We start from the raw sequence: 24,536 nt of genomic DNA, 5'->3' as shown, positions 1-24,536 counted from the left end.
CCAACAAGAAAGCATGACGTTTATCAAAGGATCCACTATTCAATCACTGCATGGCTGCATGCTAGTGAATGGACAATTAAGGATATACATTTACTTTAGACTTTCCATTTTAATACTGAAATATTATATTTCTGATATAATTTAACCATATACAAGTTTGACTACTGTTATATTTATAGGAAGAATCCAAATACATGATTTCAAAAACCTAACACTGAAGAAAAGACAAGATTTACAATTTGTAAACAATTTTTTTCATATTTCCTACTTTCAAATTTTTGAATCATTTTTCTCCACTTAGAGCAGCCAAGCCACATACAGCAGGGTCTTTATGAAAATAAACAGATCTTAGTATGAATTGGGAAGCTACTCAAGCTGTTTACATTTGAAAACAGAATTACATTAGCTTGAATACTTCTGTATTTTCTCCAATAGGCACACAGTAAATTTGTCTGACCAGGTATCCATCCTGATATGAATCCAATGGCATATCTTAACAATTTTTGTGCTGCCCATTTGAATTGATATGAAAACATGTTAAGCTTTTATTGATGTTTAGTTAATTGTTTTGCTTGATGTTTTAATTTTAGTTTTATAGTATATTGATTTATCATCCTTTGAGCAGAATAATTTATCTGTCTTATCAAAGGAATGACAAATTCTCTGATATATTGGAAATTTCTGTGGTTTCTAAAACCCATTTTTATAATAATATTAAATCACAGAGAATTAACTAAAAGTAGGCATGGAATTACCTATTGTCTGAGAAGTACTTGGGTACTTTACAAATCAAGCCAATTCTTTGTTTTCTTTATGTAAAGACAGATACCATTCTGAGAAGATTAATGGGCCTTTCTAAATGAATAAAATGAATAGATAGGTAAGTAGGTAGATAGGTAGTATGTAGGTAGATAGATAGATAGATAGATAGATAGATAGATAGACAGATAGGAAGAGAGAGAATACACCAAAATTTCAAAACAAATTACTTTTACTTAGTGAACCAGTATAGATTTTAAAAGGTTAAATTTTTAGAAAAATGCATTTCCTTCTAATCTTAACCAGATGTATTACACATAAGTTTTCTCTCACAAGGTCTATCTTGTATGGGACCCCTATGAATTTAATAGTCCTTTAGCTATTTATCCTATACCATTATCATTTCTTACTTTAAAACAACTAGCCAAGTTACTACAAGGCAAGACTGATGCTCTCATTCCCATTAACAGAATAAAACATCCCCACACAGCAAAGCTTTCCGAGAGTGGGGAGCAAAATTTAATGTAATCATATGGTCAAGTAATATTTAAAAGATATCAGATAGAACGTTACAATTTTAAACTCTGTAAGAAGTGCAGTTTTACAAAGCATAAGCACTAATGTAGTACAATGGAACTATTATAAATGAAAGCCATAGGTCTGTAGCAGCTACAGTAAAGCACATTCCACTTGCTCAGTTCTGAAAGCCTTTCCTAGATAGCTCTGGAAGCTTGCACATACCTCAGGAAGAAGAATTGCTTTTTCAAGAAAGGTAGTAAACAAAGCCTAAAGCAGAACTACTCATTATGTAAGAACAGAAATATGTACATATATTTTTCCAATGTTATAAATTTCTTATGACCTATTATATTAGAGATTAATATACATTTGTATAAACACTTTAAAAGCAGCTAGATATGAAATTTTAAATACATTAAACTCTAAGCAACAACCTGCTTTACTATTCCCTTGGCAATCACAAATGCATATCAGAAGAGTTGAGTGTAGAGGACAAGCTCATATTCATACATTCAGTAGACAGAAGCACACAGACTTGATTGCCACAAGTTTAAGGTCATCCTGGCCCACTCACCCCACAGACACAAACAAACAAACAAGCAAACAACAAGCCAGGGATGTAGAAAATGATGGAATGAGGAGCTGTGAAGGACACACCAGAAGGAAGGGGAATTCACAGTGGGTTTTGAGGAAAACTCACCATAGGATCAACTTAGGGAGTGGACCAAGCTCACTTTATATGTTAATTTGATAAAGAAGTTCATCTACTTGAAGTGTAATTGTCCACTAGCTCTGAGAATTTCTCTTCCAAAATTCAATTACTTGGCAGCAAGTTTGGAAAATGAGTCCCATTGTATATATATGTTATAATTCTGCTACGTTACTTTGATAGAAAGAAAGATGGATAGAAGCTGGACTGTTACTAAAGGAATACAAAAATGAGTGTGCTTGGATTTACAATGAATGAAGAAAGGAGTAAATATAAGGGTAGTTACTAGATCATGAGAACAGATGCAACAAGTGGGTTGGCATTCCTGAGGAGATGACTAGTAAAGAAACCAACTGACACAGGAGTCCTGAGCCCAGTAGTCTTTACAGCCTTTCTTGATCCTAAGGCAGAGCTGCATCAGGAGAATTTTCAAGATTTATCAAATGTGCAAACTCACTGAATAGAAGCAGAATTCATAGATTTCCCCCTTATGTTCACTCACTATGTGTGTTGATGTTTATGAAGTATCCTTACCACTACATATGAACAAAAACTCCATGTAATTCTGAGCTAAGTTTCCAGTAACTCCTGAGCATTATAATGACAAGTTTGTGTTGAGCTGAAGCAGAATGTTCTCATGTCTAAGAACTTAGGCATGTAAAGGATAACCCACAGTCCCTGGCTTCACTGTTCCCAGGTTTTTCCTCTCTCATGTACAGCTCCTTCCTGGTGCATCTATCTATATCTCATGGATGACATGTGTGACGCTTTCCTGGAATGATCCCCTGCTTAATTCTCAGGATTGGATGACAGCACTTAGCCTAGGAAATATACACTATATCACCAAAGTTCCAAGCCATGTGCAGTGGCTACAGCTGTCTTTCTGAGCAAGAAAAATTGTACCAAACTACAGAATTACGTTTTTCTATCCTGCCCCACTGGTTCTGAAATTGACAGAATGCTTATTTTAGATTGATTAATTTATTTTATTTTGTCACATTTGTTATATCCATTTATGTAATTTTCTCCTGTTCCCCTGTGGATACTTTAGAGGAAAATTTTACAAATTATATCCCCACCATCTATAATATTAGGAGTCATGTTTCATTTATTTTCATTACAAAAATAATTGGCTTATAAAATCCCTTTTCAAAATGTAGATGTCCCTGGTTTTTGTTGTTGCTGCTCATATTGTTTTTCTACATTCACAGAGTTCTACAATCATCACCGCTATCTAATTTTTAAAAATGTCAACTTTTCCTAAATGAGCCCGTTGCTCATGAATATTCAATCCTCATTCTTAACACCATTTTCTAATTCCATGAACTTACCTACCCCATATATTTAACAGTAAGGGGAAAAGTCAGGATTCAAAAATACAGCCAACCACAATAACTTATTTTCTCCAAACAAGCCCCACAAACCACAATTCTGCCACCTCTCTACAGTTAATTCACTAGTCAGAAGCTCATCATCTAATTGTTTTTAGAAACACTTTACAGCAAACAAAGAAATGTGCTTTAATCTCATAAGCATCCTTGATCACATGGTACTGTTGTGAACATGAAGTCTTTATGTGTACATGTGGTTTCTTTTCTTTTCTAGACAAAATCTGATGTATCCTATACTGGCACTAAATTCACTATAAAAGTAGCTCTTGGAACTTCTGATCCTCCTGCCTCCCAAATAATGATTAAACGTGTCCCATTATACCCAGTTTATGCAGTTTTGTGAATCATACTTAAGGCTTCATATGTGCTGGTCAAACATTCTATATGCTGAGCCATATTCCACCATTTAGGTCCTAGATATATATATTAAATTCTCAGTATGTAACCAGTGGTTAAATTAATGAGTCATGTTTATGTGAGTTAAGGAGTCACTTTCAGAATCAGTTATTTTATACAATGATCACTTTCTCTTTCCAGCGCGGTTCTCCTTTTCTTTAGATATTAAAATTATATTCTCTTGGGGCCAATTAGCCTACAAATTCAATGGCTATTTGTTTTGGAAAGATTGTAAGGTGTTCTGCAGAGTGAGATAGCTGTTTGCTGCAACTTTCATCATGCCTGATGAATTAAATGGAAGCCTGCTAGTGTGTGAGTTCAGGAAGTCCTCGAGCCCCTTCCTATAATTCGGCTCATTAGAGACTGCTGAATATTTGGGGTCAGTGACTAGTCCTTAGGTAGTGAAATATCATGTAGGTGTATCTGTGATAAATAGCATCACAAGAGCCAGATGTTACAGTCCATGTTTCTAATCTTCATATTTGCAGGCTAAGATAGTAGGATGCGTGTTTGAGACTAGACTGGTTTACATAAAGGGTTTTATGTAACCCTGGGATACATGACAAAAATCTTATATCAAAACCTCAACGTAAATAAACAAATATAAAAAGAAAAGCAAATTCTATCATGCCACCAATATCTTCATTTTGTTAGATCCATTCTCACTGAAGCACTGGTTTTCCTTAAAAGCTATGTATTAAGTCTCACTAGGGTTTCCACTTTAAACTAAAGTAAGATATTTTCCCATTTTGCTTTCATCCTATGGGTTTAAAAAGGGCTGGTGTGTAAGCTAGTTGAGTAATCTCCGTTGAAATTAAATGATAGTTTAATAATAGTAGTGTTTCTCACTTAGTGACTAGTATAGGATGTGTGGAACTTTGTTATTGCTCTATCTGTAAAAACCATACATGAATTGTTCAAGAATTAATCACAGTTCCCAGATGCAGCAATTAAAGAAGTTAGATGATTTAACTATATAGCAAAGAATACAGGCAATACTCAAATATAAGACTATGCAACTTCAAAGTCTTAATTTCATTATTACTACAAAAGTCTCATAATAATCACCTGTATGTTGAAATGAGCCAAATGGAAATTTGAGGCCTTATTTAAAAGAATGGAATGTCATATTGAACCCCGTTATTTTATAAAATTAATGCACACTAATAACAAATGCTAGTATTTAGGAGTGATGATATATGCTTCTTTAGCTGTTTATGTAATTTGGAAGATTCTGTCATTTTCTAATCATAGCAGGAAGTCTTATTACTGGAAGATGAAGAGAACTGGAAATCCTTTACCATAAAAATGGGCACAAAGGGCACCAGAGAAAGTGTAAGGTGAAAAACGAGTCGGTATCATTTTTAAATTCTCAACATTTCGAATGTCACAATTCCTATAGATACTGATTGGTGCGTGACCAACGAGATGGGTTTGTAAAATAAATTGCATTTCTTTGCGGTGTTGTAAATAGAATTTTTATAATTTTATTTTATTTTTCTTCAGATGTCATATATTGGAACATAGTTTTGAGTGTCTTCCTTCTCTGTCTCCTCTTTCTCCTCTCCTCTCCTCTCTTTTATTTTCTTCACAGCTCTATCTTCTCTTTAGCAAAACTTCCTAAAAACCTGCAGCCTTGAATATAAATTTTGTATAAATATCAAAATCTGAATGTGCTTCTTCATAGCCCCATCTTAGTAATCAGTACTGTCTCACCACATCCTCTGTTGTAAAACACACTTCACATGTCCCAGTCAACAACTGCTACCCGCTGTTCTCCATGTCCTTCTTCATATCTAAGTATTCTTAGACCTGCTACTATTGCCACATTTACACATTGCAGAACAGCAGTGAATGGCTATCCTCTCAGTGCTGTTCCCTTAGAAAAGGCCTTTTTGGAAACAGCTCTTCTTAGTACTCTAAACAGTTATAACTTACTATTTCCTTCAAAAGGGGATGAGGAAATCAGTTTAAATGAGAAAAAATCAGTTTCACTCAAGGTTTCAGAAGTTTGGTCCATGGTTATCTAGCTCTGTTGTCTTTGACTTTGTGGTAAGGCAGAGAGCTTTGTGACAATGAGCAGAGCCAAACAATCTGCTCGTCACATGGTGTCTAAGAGGCAGAAGGAGAAGTCTGGGGTGGGGTGGGGGTGGACAAGGGGACAAAGGACAAAATGAGCTTTTCTAGGGAATATCACGAGTGACTTACATTCTTCCTCCAAGTATGCCTGAGCCTCACAGTTCTCTGTTGTCTCTCAATCTCTCACTAAGACTGGCCCCATAATGCATTAATCCACTCATGAGCTTAGAACCATTTTGAGTCCATCAATAATATTCCCAAAGACACTATTTCTGACTCTGTGCAATGAAGAAAAAGCCTTCAACCACTAGAACTCTTGTGTAAAAACTAAAGACTGAAGCTGTCTGAAATCACTACACATATTTATTTACTTATGGATTATGTTTTTCTATATACACCAACATCCATATATTCCAAACAAAGGAACCTCCCCAAAGCTAGTGATTTTGTTTATCGTATTTTTTATCTCATAACCATTCACTGGTACGTAAAAACTTTAAGTAGATATTTTATGAATAAAGCATAAGAATGGAAAAATGAATGAATGCTCATTAGCAGGCATCGGGCCTAAATATTTGGATGTATGTCGATATTCATGAACCCACTTGCTATATGACTCTTACAGCTTACATTTTGTAATGTTATATTGTTCAAACTCTTCCTATACAGAATATTTTTATTACTTGGAGGGATCCAAAGATGCTCTTCTTTGCGGTTTCAGCACAGATTCGGGGTATGTAACATTTGCTTTGCTTTCAGTTTGTTCCAAAAGAAAAATATCATGCTGAAGAGCAGATCTGTATTAATTTTCCCAAATTTCCTGGCATTGACTTGGCTCATCTTATCTAGCAAGGAGAACACAGACTTTAAAATGTTTATAGCTGATGCGATGCGTAGTCTGGAAAGCAAGGCTGACCATGAGCTAAAGCTTCAATCAAAACAAAATACTGGGCCTGGGAATCTTGAAATAGACAAAAATTTCTTCCTAAAAGCTCAAAGTTAGTTGGCTAGTTTAAGGGCTTTCTTCTTGGAAGGGAGAATAACAAAACCATCAGTCTCTTTCTATCTCCATGCTCTCCATTGCTTAACACAATATGATAACCGAGTATACTGCTCTGACGCCTCTGCCCAGGATCCACTAGACTAGGGTAAAGGTATTTTGAGACCCTTCTGTTTATGCAAATGCCCTTTTGCTATTTCTCCATGCTGCACCTCCAGTTTCCAGGGGAGCTTTGCTCCTGTTCTCCCTCCCATCAAGACATCTCTTCATCAGGCTCTGAGAACCTCAAAGTCAACAGGGTTGCCCCTCCCCCAAGGCCACAGGACACGATGTTTCCTGTTTCGATGTTTCAGTTTCTAAGGCAACTGAAAACCCATCTGGCAGTTTAGGAAGTACAAAGGTTTAAAGCCACGAATCATTTTATGAACTTTCACAAATGTTCTATCATTGCTGTTCTTGGGACTAATTCATTCCAAGAATAACTTTCAGAGAAGTTGTTTTGCCAGAGGCCTTCATATCAAATCCTATTGATTTGAGAAGATGAACTTAATGTGACATATGCCATCTACCATTGATTAAATGGTGTTATGGACAGAAAGCGGGAAAATCATGTTTTTTAAGTTCAAAATCAATCTTAAGCCTTTGAGGTAAGTTATTTTGTTGTTTCCACTGAAGGAAAGTGTATCTTTAAGAATTTAAGTAATTTGGAGAAATAGTCAAGTAGTAAATGGTAGAATGGGATTGTATACCCATCCTTTCTGACCCCAGATTATATGCTTTTACTCTTGCACAATACTGAGCCGCCCAAATGATCCTCACACTTAAACCTCTACTCCTTAGCTACATGCTGAAGATATTCTGACTTATAATTTTCTTGTTCATCTGTAGGCAGTGTCCAGAAGGGTATGAATGTAAGAAGGCTGGCAGAAACCCAGATTATGGCTACACAAGTTTTGACACCTTCAGCTGGGCCTTCCTGGCCTTGTTTCGGCTAATGACTCAGGATTACTGGGAGAACCTTTATCAACAGGTGAGCAGCAACAGAAACACGCATGCCTGAAGGCGGTCTGTGTCTGGTGTATGAGTCTCCTGCCTTATGAGCTATTGTAATTGCTGCTGCTTTCATTTTATTTCTGCAGACAGTCTGGGACTCCCTACTGTGCATTATTAAAATTACAGACAATTCGCTGATATGAGAACAGATAGTTCTTAAGTCATCAATAATTGCTGTCTTCTGAGCAGCGTTAATTTTTAAGTCTTCCATCTTCTTTTCTATATCCATTGGGTCCAATAAAAAGAGCAGAGAACATTGCAGTTCTCGTGAGCTGCTTTTGCAGACTCAACAAGTTCATCACATGCGCAGGCTGGCTGGCTGTACCTGTGAGACTCTCCTGTAATGCGTCCACCATGCTTTGGTGTCGAACACTCTTCACAATGAACTCTCTGTTCTCCAAAATTTCCTTTCCCTTGTCAGCTACTTCCTCCTCTGGAGTTCGTGGCCCTCTAAATATTACTCAGCTTACAATAGCAACCTGCCATTTTGTAAGTGTCCTTTCACACAGCCATCTGCTCCAGCGTAGTGCTTCTCATTATGGGCTCTGTGTATTTAATCGGAGTCTCAGCACCCCATCCCCAAAGGAAAGTGGTTGAAATAGGTAGTCTGTTATTCCATGTAACCGTGAATTTCTTTTCTGAGAGTTGCTATGGGCTTATTATATATGTACTTCTGTGAATATTATAAAGGGTTATAAAATTATATTAAAAAACCTCTTGTAAGAAAATAAAAGTAACTGAAATAATTTGCGGGGAGAAATGGAATCTTAGAATGCTGTACAGCTGGCCTCGCATGCTTTGTCTTGATTTATCCTACAATAAGCATACCAAGTACCACAGTCATGGACCAGCATAGCAGTCCGCAACTTAATAACATAGAAAAGAAGGTCCTTTAACTCAAAATTAGAGACACATAAATAAAACCACTGACATGATTTTACAAGGGAAGTCTAAAATAGGCATATTTAAGTTGAGATATGAAAGTTAGGCTTTCTCACATGTTGGTAGTAACCTTTGCAGAAAGTTAATGAAAATCAAAATGAGCATTTTCATAGGCCTAATGATTCCACTCTTAGCAATTTATTCAAGAGAAAAACAATAGTTATAATGGACTGATAGAGCAAAGGACTGAGTAGCAAAACATTAGGTATTTCAACAGTAAATAATTTTTATTAATATCTCTGCACTATTTTGAATTAATCTAAAAATGTGCTGCATGGCAGAAGACAGTGCATTTAAAAATTATTAATGGTTATCCCAGATTTAAAAGTAAATATCTACTAAATCAATAGATAAATTCCTTTTTATCTATGTCAAAGTGTGATACTGTGATTTATGTGTTAAAAGGGAAAGAATAGAATCTAACAACAAAAGGAGCCTGTTTCAAAACATTAAAAGACAGCATGGACGGTTAGGTTAATGTTAATTTTAATAATATGGAAAACAAAGAATTGTTATATTATTAAATTTTATTTTAATGAAGAATTAAACCCTAATGCAGATATAACATTGCTGTATCTTTTATACTGAAAAGTTTGTTTAATACTGATTTTCTTCAAAGATATTATCTTCATTTATCTTTCTACAACAAAATTATACAAAAGTATCTGTTTTACATGTTCATTATATACCAGCCACAATAAAAAACAGTGAAATTTTTGTATTATTAAAATAACCATTTCTCTTTTTTGCCCCCCTAGACTCTGCGTGCTGCGGGCAAAACCTACATGATTTTCTTTGTCGTGGTGATATTTCTGGGCTCCTTTTACCTAATAAACTTGATCCTGGCTGTGGTAGCCATGGCGTACGAGGAACAGAACCAGGCCAACATCGAAGAAGCTAAACAAAAAGAGTTAGAATTTCAGCAGATGTTAGACCGACTCAAAAAAGAGCAGGAAGAAGCCGAGGTAGTATTTGTTTGTACAAATATGAAGGTAAAGGGGGCGGGACAAAGGTCTTTCCATGGAGATTCTCCTTCTTCTGTAGTCTACCCTTGTTCTGGCCTGAAAGAAGCATGTTCTGTTTTCTATATGAATAGCATCCTTTTGTTTCTAATATGCTTGAAGGAATGAGCTCAAAACTGAGACTTACACAACAATCTGCCAGTTTCCTTTTTTTCCCCCAAAGGTCAACGTGAGTCCTTCTTTCCTTCCTTTCCTTTTTCTCTTTCTTTCTTTCTTTCTTTCTTTCTTTCTTTCTTTCTTTCTTTCTTTCTTTCTTTCTTTCTTCCTTTCTTCCTTTCTTCCTTTCTTCCTTTCTTTTTTCTTGGATGTTTAACTTATTTACACTTCAAATATTATCCCCTTTCCTTGTTTCCCCTGAAAATCCCATATCCCATCCCCCTCCCCCTGATTCTATGAGTGTGCTCCCATACCCGCCCACCCACTCCTACCTCCCTGGCATCGAATTCCCCTTCACAAGGGCCTCTTCTCCCACTGATGCCCAATAAGGCCATCTTCTACTAAATATACAGTTGGAGACATGGGTCCCTGCATGTGTACTCCTTTGTTGGTGGTATAGTACCTGGGAACTCTGGGGGGTGTCTGGTTGGTTGATATTGTTGTTCTTCTTAATGGAGTTGCAAACCCCTTCAGCTCCTTCAGTCCTTTCTCTAATTCCTCCATTGGGGACCCCCATCCAATGGTTGGCCATGAGCATACACCACTGTATTTATTTGTTGATGGTCTGAGATGTCGATTATATGCCTATGACCCAGAATGGTTCAACATTCTGTTTATAAGAATATAAGAATTGTGTATACATTTCCAGCTATAGCAGCTTTCTTTGGAAACTTCATAGACAGTCCATTCTGATTGTTTCCACCCTAGCCCTCTCTTGCTTCCCTCCCCGCAATTATCTCATAATTCCTTCCCTTTCTATTCACTTTCTCACGGCCATGTCTTTTTCTTTCCTTTTTCCCCTAACCCATTGCACTTAGTCAGGGCTGTCTGTGTCCATGGATTAGCTACTACTCACTTTAGCCTGGTGAATTCACAAGTTGGTACAAGGCTCAAGAGAATGTTTGTCTCTCCCACAATCCATCAGTAGCTCACAATTCAGCAGAGGGGAAGTAGCTACATGGGCCCTCCCCTGACCTCTGCTGCTGTGACGTCATGATTGCATTGATTGTGTCATTGGTACAGCACCGGACTTCATGGCTCTCATGCCTGTCCCCTGGGCTCTTAAACTCTTCTGTCACCACTGTGGTTTTGTTCCTACAACCTCGGAGAAGGATATGAATGTCCAACATGCAGCTGTCATTCTCCATGTCTTGAGCAGCCAAACATTTCTTCATTCATTACATTTCACTGGCAAGAACAGTTTCTCAGTGAAGACTGAGAATAGCATCTGTTGACAGGAACAAATATAACTATTTAAAGGGCAGCTTGTCACTATGTCAATTTAGTTAGTTAGCATTAGTAAGTTCCCAAGTAGGGCTTAATATCTTTCCAGTCACAGGTTTGTAAGTTAGTTGATAGTACCAGACAGATTCTGTTTTGTGAAGTGACCCTCATTATCATTAGAAATTTTAACTGCGATTGGGTTACCTTGCTCAGGATGACATTCTCCAGTTCCACCCATTTGCCTAAGAATTTCATGAATTCATTGTTTTTAATAGCTGAGTAGTATTCCATAGTGTAAATATAGCACATTTTCTGCATCCATTTCTCTGTTGAGGGACATCTATGTTCTTTCCAGCTTCTGGCTATTATAAATAGAGCTGCTATGAGCATAGTGGAGCATGTATCCTTACTACATGCTGGGGATAGTATGCACTCACTGATAAGCAGATATTAGCCCAGAAGCTTGGAATACCCAGGAAACAATTCACATACCAAATGATGCCAAAGAACAAAGAAGGAGAGGCTCCTGGTCCTAGAAAGGTTCAGTGCAACAGTGTAGGGCAATACCAGGACAGGGAAGTGGGAAGGGGTTGATTGGGGGACAGGGGGAGGAAAGAGGGCTTATGGGACTTTCCAGGAGGGGGGATCCTGGAAAGGGGAAATCATTTGAAACGTAAATAAAGAATATATCGAATTTAAAAAAAAGAAATTTTGACTGCAATGTTACAGTTAGTCTACAAAGTAGAAAGTGTTCGTTAACTTTTGTTAATGTTATAAACAGCCACCTAGTGATTAAAACCACTTACAAGTAAGACATGGGTGCCTGATAAACCTCTGCAAAAGTATTCTTCCATAGAAAAGGCTGGAAAGACATATTCAAACACAGATAACCTCAAACATCAAAAGCCTTAAAACTTCTCAGGGCATTTGAATAGTTAATCTCCTGAATGACTCTCAAATTAGCCCAGGGCAATAATGATCAGTGATTCAGAAAAACATAGTTGCATAAATAAATGTAGAGTTAAAATTCAGAAATACAATTCATTTTCCAAATGTCCAAGAACTTGTGATAGGATTATGATATTTTTGTGTCTTGACACTTTTTTCATCTAAACAATTATGTATATTGAGAAAGTTCTGCCCTGAGGAAAAAGTTGATAAAATAATAATAGGTCGGATGATAGGATGCACTCACAATTTAACTATTTCACAAATACATAAATGATCCAGAGAATTATGTACCACAACTCTTTTCTGATGGTATGATTCCAAGTACTTTTCTACTTATTTTTTTACATCCTATTGGTCTAGTTTTCTTAAATAATTTTCCTTAGTCTTGTAAAATTCATACACATATACAATAAAATATGGTTATTCCTAATTTCCCTTTCCCAATTCCAAGTGCTTCTTTTGCTAACCCACTAAGTATAATTAGTACTGCCCATAGGTGCCTGATTGTGGGGCATCCCTTGGACCACAGGAAAACTACCAATGGCCACGCACACAAAGACCTATGAATCTCCCTCCCCACTGCCATTAACTGCCAGTAGCTCCTCAGTAAGGGGTGGGGCCCAGACAGAAGCTTTGCCATCTCTGTCTGAAATTTGTTTGGTTTGCTCTTGTACAGGTCTTGTGCCTATAACCTCCGTTGCTATGGGTTCTTGAGCAAGATGGCCACATCCTGCCCAGAAGCCAACATTTCATAGTTCTAATATCCATTATCTGAATCATAGATAGAAGATAGATAGATAAGATAGATAGATAGATAGATAGATAGATAAATAGATAGATAGATAGATAGATAGATACATGCATACATACATACATACATACATACATATATACATAGATTTTTTTTGAGACAGGGTTTCTCTGTGTAGTCCTGGCTGTCCTAGAACTCATTCTGTAGACCAGGCTGGCCTCTAACTCAGAAATCCGCCTGACTCTGCCTCCCAAGTGCTGGGATTAAAGGCGTACACCACCACCGCCCAGCTGAATCCTATATTTTTTAAATTAATCATTCCATTTGATTACATCTCAAATGATATCACATTTCCCAGTGACCCCCTCCAGCAACCCCCCCACCCCATTGCATCATTTTTACCACCTTTGCTGTGATCTTCCCTGAGCCTGGTTGTGTGGGGAGGGGGTTGAGAGATGCCCCATTTAGGGTTGAACACTTGTTTCTTATTCTCATTACTTAGGCCAGTTACGCATATCTGCATTAACTGTTTTCCCACTGTAAAAAAACATAAGCTTCTATGTAAAAGGCTAAGGACAGCCCAAGTCGGTGGGTAGAAACATAAAGGTTTAGAAGCAACTTAATACCATGTCTTTCAGAAAAAAAAAACAAAACAAAACAGGGATGTCATAAACCCTATGGTAGAAACTTGTGCTATTCTACTATTTTCAAAGAGCACTTCAAAGAGGTGATATAGCTACCTTCTGTGCCAAGTACACCAAGATTCTGAGAGTTCACCAAAATCTTAAGATAGTCATTGACCTTTGCTATTTTTCTTGACACAGTATTTCCTTTGTAACTCATTTTCATTTTTAGATACTCCACTTTCATTATGCTATTGAGTACCTGATTCTACTGGTTGCACTGAGTTGCTTACCTAATTTGCAAACATACAAACGTTTTATATTTTGTATTATATATTTATATTATACAAAGGTTTATGCAAACGTATTATACAAACATATTAGCACACAATCTACTTGAATTTTATATCGAAAAGTACCTGTAAAACTTTAACACATTTAATACTTCAATTTGCTTAAGTCAAAGGAAGTTCTTAACACCTAAGCATTGAGTTGCAAAGCTACTGATACTCTATTATAATGTGTGAGAGGAAGATAATATGCTTTGTATACTTGTTGGTCATAATGCAACAAAACATAATGTAACTTCCTGTCCATGTAACTTCATGTACAGGATGGGTAACCTGCAGCTTTTTGCTCCAGAATTTGGAAATTACTTAAATGTTGGGATTGTCTTGGTCCAACAGGCGATCGCTGCAGCCGCTGCTGAGTACACGAGTTTAGGGCGAAGCAGGATTATGGGACTCTCTGAGAGCTCTTCAGAAACCTCCAGGCTGAGCTCAAAGAGTGCCAAGGAGAGAAGAAACCGAAGAAAGAAAAAGAACCAAAAGAAGCTGTCCAGTGGCGAGGAAAAGGGTGACGATGAGAAGCTGTCCAAGTCGGGATCAGAGGAAAGCATCCGAAAGAAAAGCTTCCATCTCGGAGTGGAGGGGCAGCACCGGACCCGGGAAAAGAGGCTGTCCACCCCCAACCAGGTACTGCGAGCCCACGCGGCAGGGTTCCACAGACAAAAGGAAGCAGCACAAGGTTTAACTCCGGGGTCAAGGCCCAGGAGAGATCAGGTCAATCCCAGGGAGGGAGGGAGTCTAATCCTAGACTGCTGTATCTGCCTTCTTCAGTGCCATAGACCAGTGTGTAACAAAGCACCAGGCACCGACTCGGAATTGCCTGTGCCTTTGACATCCTCCATCCTAAGCATTGGTTTGTAAACGACTCCCCCACCACACACACACACACACACACTTCAGAATGTCCCTCTCCTTGTCTTGTTTTTCACATTGAATCCATATCCCGGTTGCCTACAAACCCATGACACGAGCCACAGCTCCAGAGCTGCTAAGCATCCACACATCACACACGCCCACCTCGACTGTTCACACAGAAATATACATGTGGGGCACTCTGATGAACCAGCACTGAAGACCGAGGGTCACATCTTATGCAGATGACCAATAGGCTGTGGCTCGCTTTCTCAGCTTCCTCTATCTTCCTGGACTCCGGTTCCCTAACTGGGATGCTCACAGTAGCTGAAGACTTTCACTCTTTTCTTGCCTCTCTTAAACTGTTTTTCTTTTTTCCCCCAAGACGGGTCTCAAGCCCTTTATTATAGCCAACAACGACCTGGAACTTTTGATCTTCCTCCTTCTGCCTCTCCAGTGCTGGGGTAATAGGAATTGGTCACCACACCCACTTTATACAGTTTTGGGATTTGAACTTTGGACCATATGCGTACTAGACAAAGCACACTACTAACTTTGCCATGTTCCCAACCTGACAGTCCCTTCTCACTGGTAATTTTCTTCACTAATTTCTCCTGTCACAGCAGCATTTTCTTTCCCTGATGCTCAAGCATCCCGTCCCATAATACTTCAAACATTCCTTTGTGCTCTGGGTTCTCCCAACCTGACCTTCCTCTGTGCATTGTCCAGGATTACCTCCACCGCCACGTCACGAACTTTGCCATTGTTTGAAGTTTCCAGCCTCTTAGGACTACCAGATAAGAGCAAAAGTTAAAAACAAGGACCCATCCTTATCTGTAAACACTACAATCCAGAAGGGAAACAGAACTTGAATCCATGATACCAGCACAAAAAAAGACAAGAGGGAGTCCAGGCCTGTCCCATGGCAAAGCTTGTGTCCTTTCCCTTTGCCTTTGTTCCCAGAGCCTGCCAGACACTTGCATGTATTGGATTTAGTACTTCTAAGTAATCTGTTCTGAATGTTCACTTATGGAAAGAGTTTAACCTTGATGGCAGTCCTATGAAGGTGACAGTTTTTCCTGTTGGGAAACAACATCCCCACCCCATCAGGGCAGAGTTGTAATAGTCCCTGTCTCTTACTTCCACTGGCTATTAGCACCTTTAAGGCACATCCAACTGCCTGCAAGTCTATAAACCAGTGAGTTCCCCAGGCCTTACCACGGAAGGAGACAACTCATCTCCGGACTCATGCCTTACCACAAGGCCATCTGCCCAACAATAAATACAATTTTAAAGTTTCAGTGTCTAATAGAAGTTAGGAACTGAGAGTTGAAAAAAACTAAAGGATGAGTTTTAGTATTAGGATCGGACAGATCCTTTTCATTGTTCTGGGGATGAATTCTTCTAATCATTGCAGCCTTTATTTGTTAGAATTGGGTTTGTTTTGTTTTTTTTAATTGCTTTTCTTTTAAATAGATTTCTTCTCAACAAACACAGGATCACTGGTCTCAGGCTAAAGATTTAGTGATAGTTTCACGAAGTCTGCTCTTATTTATAGGAGCTCCAGCAGACGCTTTCTGTCTTTTTTTTCCCCCCACAGTCGCCACTCAGCATTCGCGGGTCCTTGTTTTCTGCCAGGCGCAGCAGCAGAACGAGTCTCTTCAGTTTTAAGGGGCGAGGAAGAGATCTGGGATCTGAGACAGAATTCGCTGATGATGAGCACAGCATTTTTGGAGACAACGAGAGCAGAAGGGGTTCGCTATTCGTACCCCATAGACCCCGAGAGCGGCGCAGCAGTAACATCAGCCAGGCCAGTAGGTCTCCGCCAGTGCTGCCGGTGAACGGGAAGATGCACAGTGCAGTGGACTGCAATGGCGTGGTGTCGCTTGTTGATGGACCCCCAGCCCTCATGCTTCCCAATGGACAGCTTCTTCCAGAGGTGATAATAGATAAGGCAACTTCCGACGACAGCGTAAGGATGTTTTCCTTAGCTCAGGCATGGCTGAGCTCTTACTCGCGTGTCAGTCATTGTCTCTGCTGGGGGGCCTGCTCTCTGGCCTGTGAATGGCTCTGCATTTGGTGATGCCTTCTCTGTGAAAACACAGCTTTAATTTACAGCTCAAACCCTCAAGTTGGGTGTTATAATCTCTTAATTTAAATCTATTATATGGGAGTAGAGAGATGGTTCTGCGAATAAGGATCGTATGGCACATTGCCCAATCCACATAGCTCACAAAAATAGCCACCGTAATTATGGCTTCCTCTCTGGCTTCAGTGCATACTGCACATATATGTGCATAATAGCATACACACACACACACACACACACACTTAAAATTAAAATTTTGAAAATAAAAATTAAATAAACAAAGACATTTGATATCTCATGCAAGAAAATATTTACATTTATGTTATGATTACAGGTTTTCTAAAAGCATCACTTTAGGAAACAGTTATAAAAGATGCCTTTAGCCTATTGGATAGGATGACCTTATTAGAAGACAGGCTCCACTCTGTAATATACCAGGAACCCTGGCAACCTACTTCTGTTTATTTCAGGTTATTTATTTAATATATGCTTATTGCAAAGGACTTTTACTTGGGTTGTTGATAACAGCAGTAAAAATAGCAAACACATTCTTAAGCCTTGCACCATCTGAATGAGATGATATATTACTATCACTGCAAACAGGAGAAAAAATATTCACATGTAACCTTTGTTGATGAGCAGCTCTGACATATCTACAAAGGCCCTGTGCCCTAGGGGTATGCTCTGAACCCCCATTTCCACTCTGTCTGCAAAGGACATTAGGTTTCCAGACTTGTATATAGTTTAGAATCTCTGTACTTATTCCTCTAAGCAAATGAAGTGTACCTCTTTCATTTAAAATATATTGTGTCTGAGGTCTATCAGTAAAAAATATCCAAAATATATACACTAAACAAATAAACATAACTTTAAAAATACAACTGTTCTGATATAACAAGTTCCAGTTCTGCTGAATCACTGACAGCTTAGACCATGTCATGTTTGGCCTGGAAACCAGTCTGGAGTTTTCAAGATACATGTCTCACTCACTAATTATGTTATTCTGCATTAGCAGATATCAGCACGGACTGCCGTTAACCCAGCAAGCCTCCATCACACATTATGCATCCATTTGTTTATCATGGCAAACTGTGTAGTATCTCAAGTGAGCATTGAAGTTCCATCAAATTTATAGCCACACACACATTTCAGTTTGAAAAAAAAAGTAATGCATGTGCTCTGGGGTAACTTGCAACCTGTCTGCTTGCATGACAACACATGCCGTTCTGCTAAGCTGCTTTTCTTTGGAAGTAGCATGTTACCTTTCTACAAAATGGCACTCAGGCTTTGTCTTTCAATGGTGTTTGTAATCTGTAAAATGTTATTATGCACCGTATGTTGTATTTGAAGCTGAGTTCACATTTTTTAACTAGTGTTTTATTTCAGAGTTTGCTTTTTAACAGAGAGGGGAAAAACTCAAAACCACAAAAGTAAAAATTATAAGAGCTGAAGAATTACAAATGTGATTATTATAGAGGCTAGGCATAGTGTACAGTTTACATGTACATGTCTGTTCTTGCATGACAATAAAATCTTTACACTGCATACATGCCCATATGGAAAAGGATTTGTATAGCCAAATTCTTTTTTATGTGGGAGAGAAAAGTATATTAGAGCATAGAGCAGAGAAAACACATCGCATGCCCATATACATATATACAAATATTTCGTATGTATACATGTATATATTTTGATGTGTATGCATACATGACTATATACAACTTTGCAACCTTACAATAATTTACTCATAGTCATATAGTAAAGTATCTACTATCCATCCCATAGTACATATATGCTAGTACATGACAGCTGTAGAGTTGTATAATTGTTTATGTATATTATGGGTATGGAGTGTATACTTTAAACGACCAGTATAGTCTTGTAAAAAAACTTAAGTTTGCAGCTGTGCTTGGAAGCCAAGCATTTTCACTTAAAGATGAATATGGCTGGCATGCCTCTGTTCATATTCCTGCATGTCTGACTTTCAGCATTGCATCATGGTCACTTCTTTGAGATGGAGACATCCTCTCCATGCTGCAACTGTTGCCTTTTGTCCTGAACACCTTTTTCAAACTGAGTCACTCAGCATTATCCACCCATCATGCCATAAAGTATTCTTTCAGCCATAAGAAAAAAAAATTCCTAAAGTGGTTTTCATTCGTGTGGGTATCACGATAAACAATCGTGGGAGTAAAATTTACAAAAATCAGAGTATTGGATAGTACCCTTTATACACACGCCTCTACAACTCTCGTCTGGTAGTTTTCATGTGTGGCTTTCCCTTGGCAAATGTTGAATTACATTGTATATGCAGAGAGATCACAATAGCGCTATAATGAGAAGAACAGTTGCTTTGCTTCTTAACCAGAAACAAGTGTATGAGGCAAGATGTTTTCTTACATGCATTTTATTCATGATGAACATGTGTCCCTCTTGAACACTAGAAAGTAGCAGCATTGCCATTTAAATCTAGCAACCAAATCTCTCCTTTTAATAATTACAGCTACCCAACCCCTACTTTATTCTTACCTATGTTATATTAGAGTTTAGTTCTTAAGATTGGAATTGGTCACCTTGTTTTTCCTTTAGGGCACAACTAATCAGATGCGCAAAAAAAGACTCTCTAGTTCTTTCTTTCTGTCTGAGGACATGCTGAATGACCCACACCTCAGGCAAAGAGCAATGAGCCGAGCAAGCATTCTAACCAACACTGTGGAAGGTATGTAACAGTAATTCTACCTCATGTATTGATAAATCAGTATAAACTGTGGCCACCTTTAAACAGATGTGTGAAGATATTAAGGATAACTCAAAGGATATTATGGGTGAAAATGAACCACTAAAAAAAGAAATGCTGATTTTTATAACTGAAGAGTTAAAAATCTCATGAGCAAGTTAGTCTATATGCCATGGTATTATTCTATTAAACGCTTGGAAAACAGGTGCTCATTCAAATAAGAAAGTTGCTTTAATTAATAAACATGACTGAAATTTACATATATGTAAGTATAGTATGCATGTGTGTTATATAAGTAAAAATTTTAATAGATGAACATTACTTTCACAAAAAAAAGTTTTATCGGTAGCAATGATAACCTCATGTTGAGAGGTGTATGTACATACATGCATGTGTGCACTTATGGGATGACATTGAAGGTTTTCCTCTATTGGCCCCAGGTAATTGTGGAGATAGGATCACTCACTAAGGTTACATATCACTGATTCAACCAGACTATCTGACTACCCATCCAGATGATTCTCCTGCCTCATCTCCCAGTGTTAGGATTATAAGCATGAGCCATATTCCTGGCTTTCCACCTGCATTCTAGGGATCAGAGATCAGATCTTCTTGACATGGCATGTCTGAGCCTTCTACTCAGCCCTGTGCTGGTGTATATTATCTGAGAGGTACCCATGTGCCTGCATTTGGTCATTAATGCCACTCACTTCCTTTCTCTGGTTCATCTCACCAATAAATATTTTTACATAAAACTTAAACCATGTTGTTTGTTTGAATATTAGATTTTATTGCTGATTTCTACTTGGTAGTGGATAATCTATAGCAAGTGAATGATTTCATGTTTGCTGCTATTGTTTTTCAGAACTTGAAGAATCTAGACAAAAATGTCCACCATGGTGGTACAGATTTGCTCACACATTTTTAATCTGGAATTGCTCTCCATATTGGATAAAATTCAAAAAGCTCATCTATTTTATTGTAATGGATCCTTTTGTAGATCTTGCAATTACCATTTGCATAGTTTTAAACACCTTATTTATGGCGATGGAGCACCATCCAATGACTGATGAATTCAAAAATGTACTTGCAGTGGGGAACCTGGTAAGTTCTCTAGAGTGAGCTGTGTCCCCAACATTTTTATCCCATTGGGTGTCACCTTGCCTTCTCCTTCCGGTTTTTAAACCTGTAAGCCTACAGCTAATTATGCAGGCACAGAATTTACCATGTGAGTTAAGTTATATACTATTTTAAGGTACTTTTTCAGTAGTGTTGTTTTTAAAAATATAGCAATACTTCCTATGTGTGATTATTTCAGGAATGACAATGGCTTTTTAACTGCCAAAATACATGTCAACATTTTTAAACTTTTGAACATTTTTAAAAATTCATTTTATACTCACATTGCACTTCATAAATGGATACATACTCCACATATTTTTAGAAACACTGTAAGTGTATTATTCTGAAATAGTGGTAGGGAGTTATCCAGACATTTATTATCTCAAAGCTTCTGGTTTGAAGCCAGACTTAGTTGCCTATTAGTAATCACCTCGAACAAATATTGGGAGATTTCTGCATTAGAATTTTTTCTTCCTTCCATCTATTCTTTGGCAAAATACAGAACTACATGATTTCTATTTACAAATGGAAGCCTAGATCATGAAAGTCAGAGTCTTTTTTCTGAATTTACTACAGCACATAAACTCTGGAGCCCCATCGGGACTCCTATATACCACCACAACCCCAGGTTTTTTTTCTTTTTTTAATGTTCTCATCCTTCTCTCTGAAACATGCTTGTTCAGCTGAATTCTTTGAGACAAAGTACGCCACAAGGAATGGCAGATTTTTTTTATGTTACGTCTTTCAACCCTTTGATAACTGTGTCTTGAATTAATTATGTTTTGCAATACACTTTATGTGAGTGAATGCTTTAGATATCTAACTTTATCTGCCCCGTGAGAGTTAAGTCCTTTTCTTCCTGTGCCTTTAAATCTTCAGAAGTTGACTTAGCATGTTCTTTATTACTCTATGAGTAGAAAGAATAGAAAGAGAGATTGGGACAAAATTTTAATATCTGAGTAGATATATGATAGATAAATAGATATATAATAGATTATTAAATATATAATTGATAGAAAGATGATAAATGATAAATATGAGATATCTGGATAGAAAATTGATAAATAATATGTAGATAAATAATAGAAAGTTAATAAAGTAGATATAGATGATAGATAGATGATAGATACATAATACTAGATAAATAATACAGCCAGGTGGTGGTGGCGCACGCCTTTAATCCCAGCACTTGGGAGGCAGAGGCAGGTGGATTTCTGAGTTCAAGGCCAGCCTGGTCTACAAAGTGAGTTCCAGGACAGCCAGGGTTATACAGAGAAACCCTGTCTCGAAAAAAAGGAAGCTAGATAAATAATGGATGGCAGATGATCAAATAAATAATAATCGATGATCAGATAGATAGATGATGACAGATTAATAGATAAGAAAATGAAAGAAAGAAACAAACAAACAAACAAAGGGAGAGATAGATAGAAGAAACAAAAGAGAGAGGAAGAGAGAAGGAGAGAGAAGGAGAGGGAGAGGTATATTAACAAAGAATGGCTGCTCAATTGTTAAAGGTTTGTATCTTTGGAATTCTAATAAGAGCCTGTTGATCCAGCATTGTAGGGGAGTACCAGGATAGGGAAGTGGGAGGTGGGGGTGATTGGGAAATGGGCGGAGGGAAGAGGGCTTATGAGACCGATGAGGAGGGGAGAACCGGGAAAGGGGAAAGCATTCGGAATGTAAACAAAGAATATAGAAAATTTTAAAAAAGAGATTTTTTAAGCATTGTCTCTGATACTGAAGACTGAAATGATAACTAAAGCTTTTTTAGGCTTTCAATGCTCATATGAAAACTACCTTGCTCATAGGAAGAATTGAGACAATGGACATCTTTGAAGTATACATAGCACATTTTGTGGCACATAGCCACTACCAAGTTGATAGTCACTGTGACCATCAAGTTGTCTCTGTTCTTTCCATTAACAGAAAGATGTTGTGTTTCATTAGATCTTTACAGGGATCTTCGCAGCTGAAATGGTTCTGAAGTTAATAGCCATGGATCCCTATGAATATTTCCAAGTAGGGTGGAATATATTTGACAGCCTGATTGTGACCTTGAGTTTGGTAGAGCTTTTCCTAGCAGATGTGGAAGGATTATCAGTCCTGCGGTCATTCAGATTGGTAAATAGAAGCTAAAGATACTGTTCTATTCTTATAGTGAAGGGGTGCCAGATTTGTTTGGGGTTTCTTTTTTGTACTCTATATTATTATTATTTAAAGCTTTTAGAAGTTGAATGGAAGACAATAACAAGTCTAATATCTAGTAAATAAAGTCCATTCATTTACAAATGCACTTAAAGTGTTGTAACCACATAGTTAATTGGGAACTTGAAACTATGTCCAATTCTATTTTAAGTTATATTCTAATATGATAGAAACACTTTTAATTCAATATATAATAACGTATTTTATAGCAAGATTATAATTTTTAAAACTTTATGCATCATATGCCCATAGCTTAACAGTCTTAATAATTAAAGTTTAAATAATTGTCTTCCAAATAACGATGCACTGTAAAAATATTAAATGTAGTAAAAAGTAAAATTAAGGTTTAGCTACCAATTTTAAAAGCACTCCTAGCATGCAGATAAGTTGCAATCAGAATCCTCAACTAAAAGTACACACTTTCTTCAAAATAGGTGTTGTCATTATAGTGGCTGTTATGAAATCAACAGTAATATCAAAAGACCAACAAAAGCAAAATGCTGTCTTTAGCTACACAATGGTAATAGAATGTGAGGTATACTGCAAACTTAAAACAAAAATCAAGAGTGGAAACACTGAAAACTTTCATGACTAACTGGAAACTTTGTTTGTAGCTGCGAGTCTTCAAGTTGGCAAAATCCTGGCCCACACTGAATATGCTCATTAAGATCATCGGCAACTCGGTGGGCGCACTGGGCAACCTGACGCTGGTGTTGGCCATCATCGTCTTCATTTTTGCTGTGGTCGGCATGCAGCTGTTTGGAAAGAGCTACAAGGAGTGTGTCTGCAAGATCAACCAGGACTGTAAGCTGCCGCGCTGGCACATGAACGACTTCTTCCACTCCTTCCTGATCGTGTTCCGTGTGCTGTGTGGAGAGTGGATAGAGACCATGTGGGACTGCATGGAGGTCGCCGGCCAGACCATGTGTCTTATTGTTTACATGATGGTCATGGTGATTGGGAACCTTGTGGTAAGTAAGAGATTTTCATATATTTAAATTTCTATTACATTTCCCGATGTTATTGTTTAATTTTAAAATTAACTTTATTTTATTTTTCTTTCTTTTTCATTATTATTGTTATTAGTATTATTATTATTATTCCCCCATCTCCAAGAGGATGCCCTCACCCCCCCATCCCCACCAGATCTCCCTTTATTTTAAAAACAAAATAATATCTTTAATCTACTTGGCCAGAAAACTTGTATTTCTATTTTTCAAAATTACATCCTAGAGTTCGTGAATTAAATCTGTGGCTTTCAAACCTCTTAAAGCATGACCCATCATTAGATATGAAACTATGGTGGTGAACAATGCATGATTAAATTAATGATTAAACACTAATGGAGCAGGCCAAATGAGAACACTGGTTACAGGTCCTTATATTCATGAAACTAGCAAGTGGGTCAAATTCATTTTAGTCCTTGCCTCTGTATGACTTTCTGAGTTACAAAGGATTTCCATGGTTTACAATGACTAAAATAAATGGAGAATATTTGTGACATGTAAAAAGATTCAAAAGTTAGTGTCCACATGATAGTAAACTGTAAGCTTTATAGAAAAATGGACACATTCACTCATTTGCATTTTACCTATGGCTGCATTTA

At 37.6% G+C, this 24,536-nt stretch overlaps 1 protein-coding gene across 4 annotated transcripts in view; it reads left to right on the top strand.

Annotated features, from left to right (window-relative positions):
- Scn9a (sodium voltage-gated channel alpha subunit 9) overlaps nt 1–24,536 on the top strand; it is an 81,146-nt gene that overhangs the window by 13,244 nt on the left and 43,366 nt on the right. For 2 of the 4 annotated variants that reach the window (XM_052181151.1, XM_052181152.1), the window contains exons 7-15: nt 6,523–6,586; nt 7,742–7,883; nt 9,607–9,813; nt 14,262–14,549; nt 16,375–16,713; nt 19,453–19,582; nt 20,466–20,704; nt 22,673–22,846; nt 23,545–23,901. In XM_052181151.1, coding sequence (XP_052037111.1) covers nt 6,523–6,586; nt 7,742–7,883; nt 9,607–9,813; nt 14,262–14,549; nt 16,375–16,713; nt 19,453–19,582; nt 20,466–20,704; nt 22,673–22,846; nt 23,545–23,901 — 1,940 coding nt within the window. Of the gene's footprint in view, nt 1–1,385; nt 1,411–4,031; nt 4,038–5,050; nt 5,087–6,522; nt 6,587–7,741; nt 7,884–9,606; nt 9,817–14,261; nt 14,550–16,374; nt 16,747–19,452; nt 19,583–20,465; nt 20,705–22,672; nt 22,847–23,544; nt 23,902–24,536 lie in introns of all 4 variants that reach the window. The other 2 variants (XM_052181149.1, XM_052181150.1) reach the window with 2 other exon arrangements.

Source organism: Apodemus sylvaticus, chromosome 5, assembly GCF_947179515.1.
Source record: "Apodemus sylvaticus chromosome 5, mApoSyl1.1, whole genome shotgun sequence".
Lineage (NCBI taxonomy): Eukaryota > Metazoa > Chordata > Mammalia > Rodentia > Muridae > Apodemus > Apodemus sylvaticus.
This window is presented reverse-complemented; position numbering and strand designations above follow the sequence as displayed.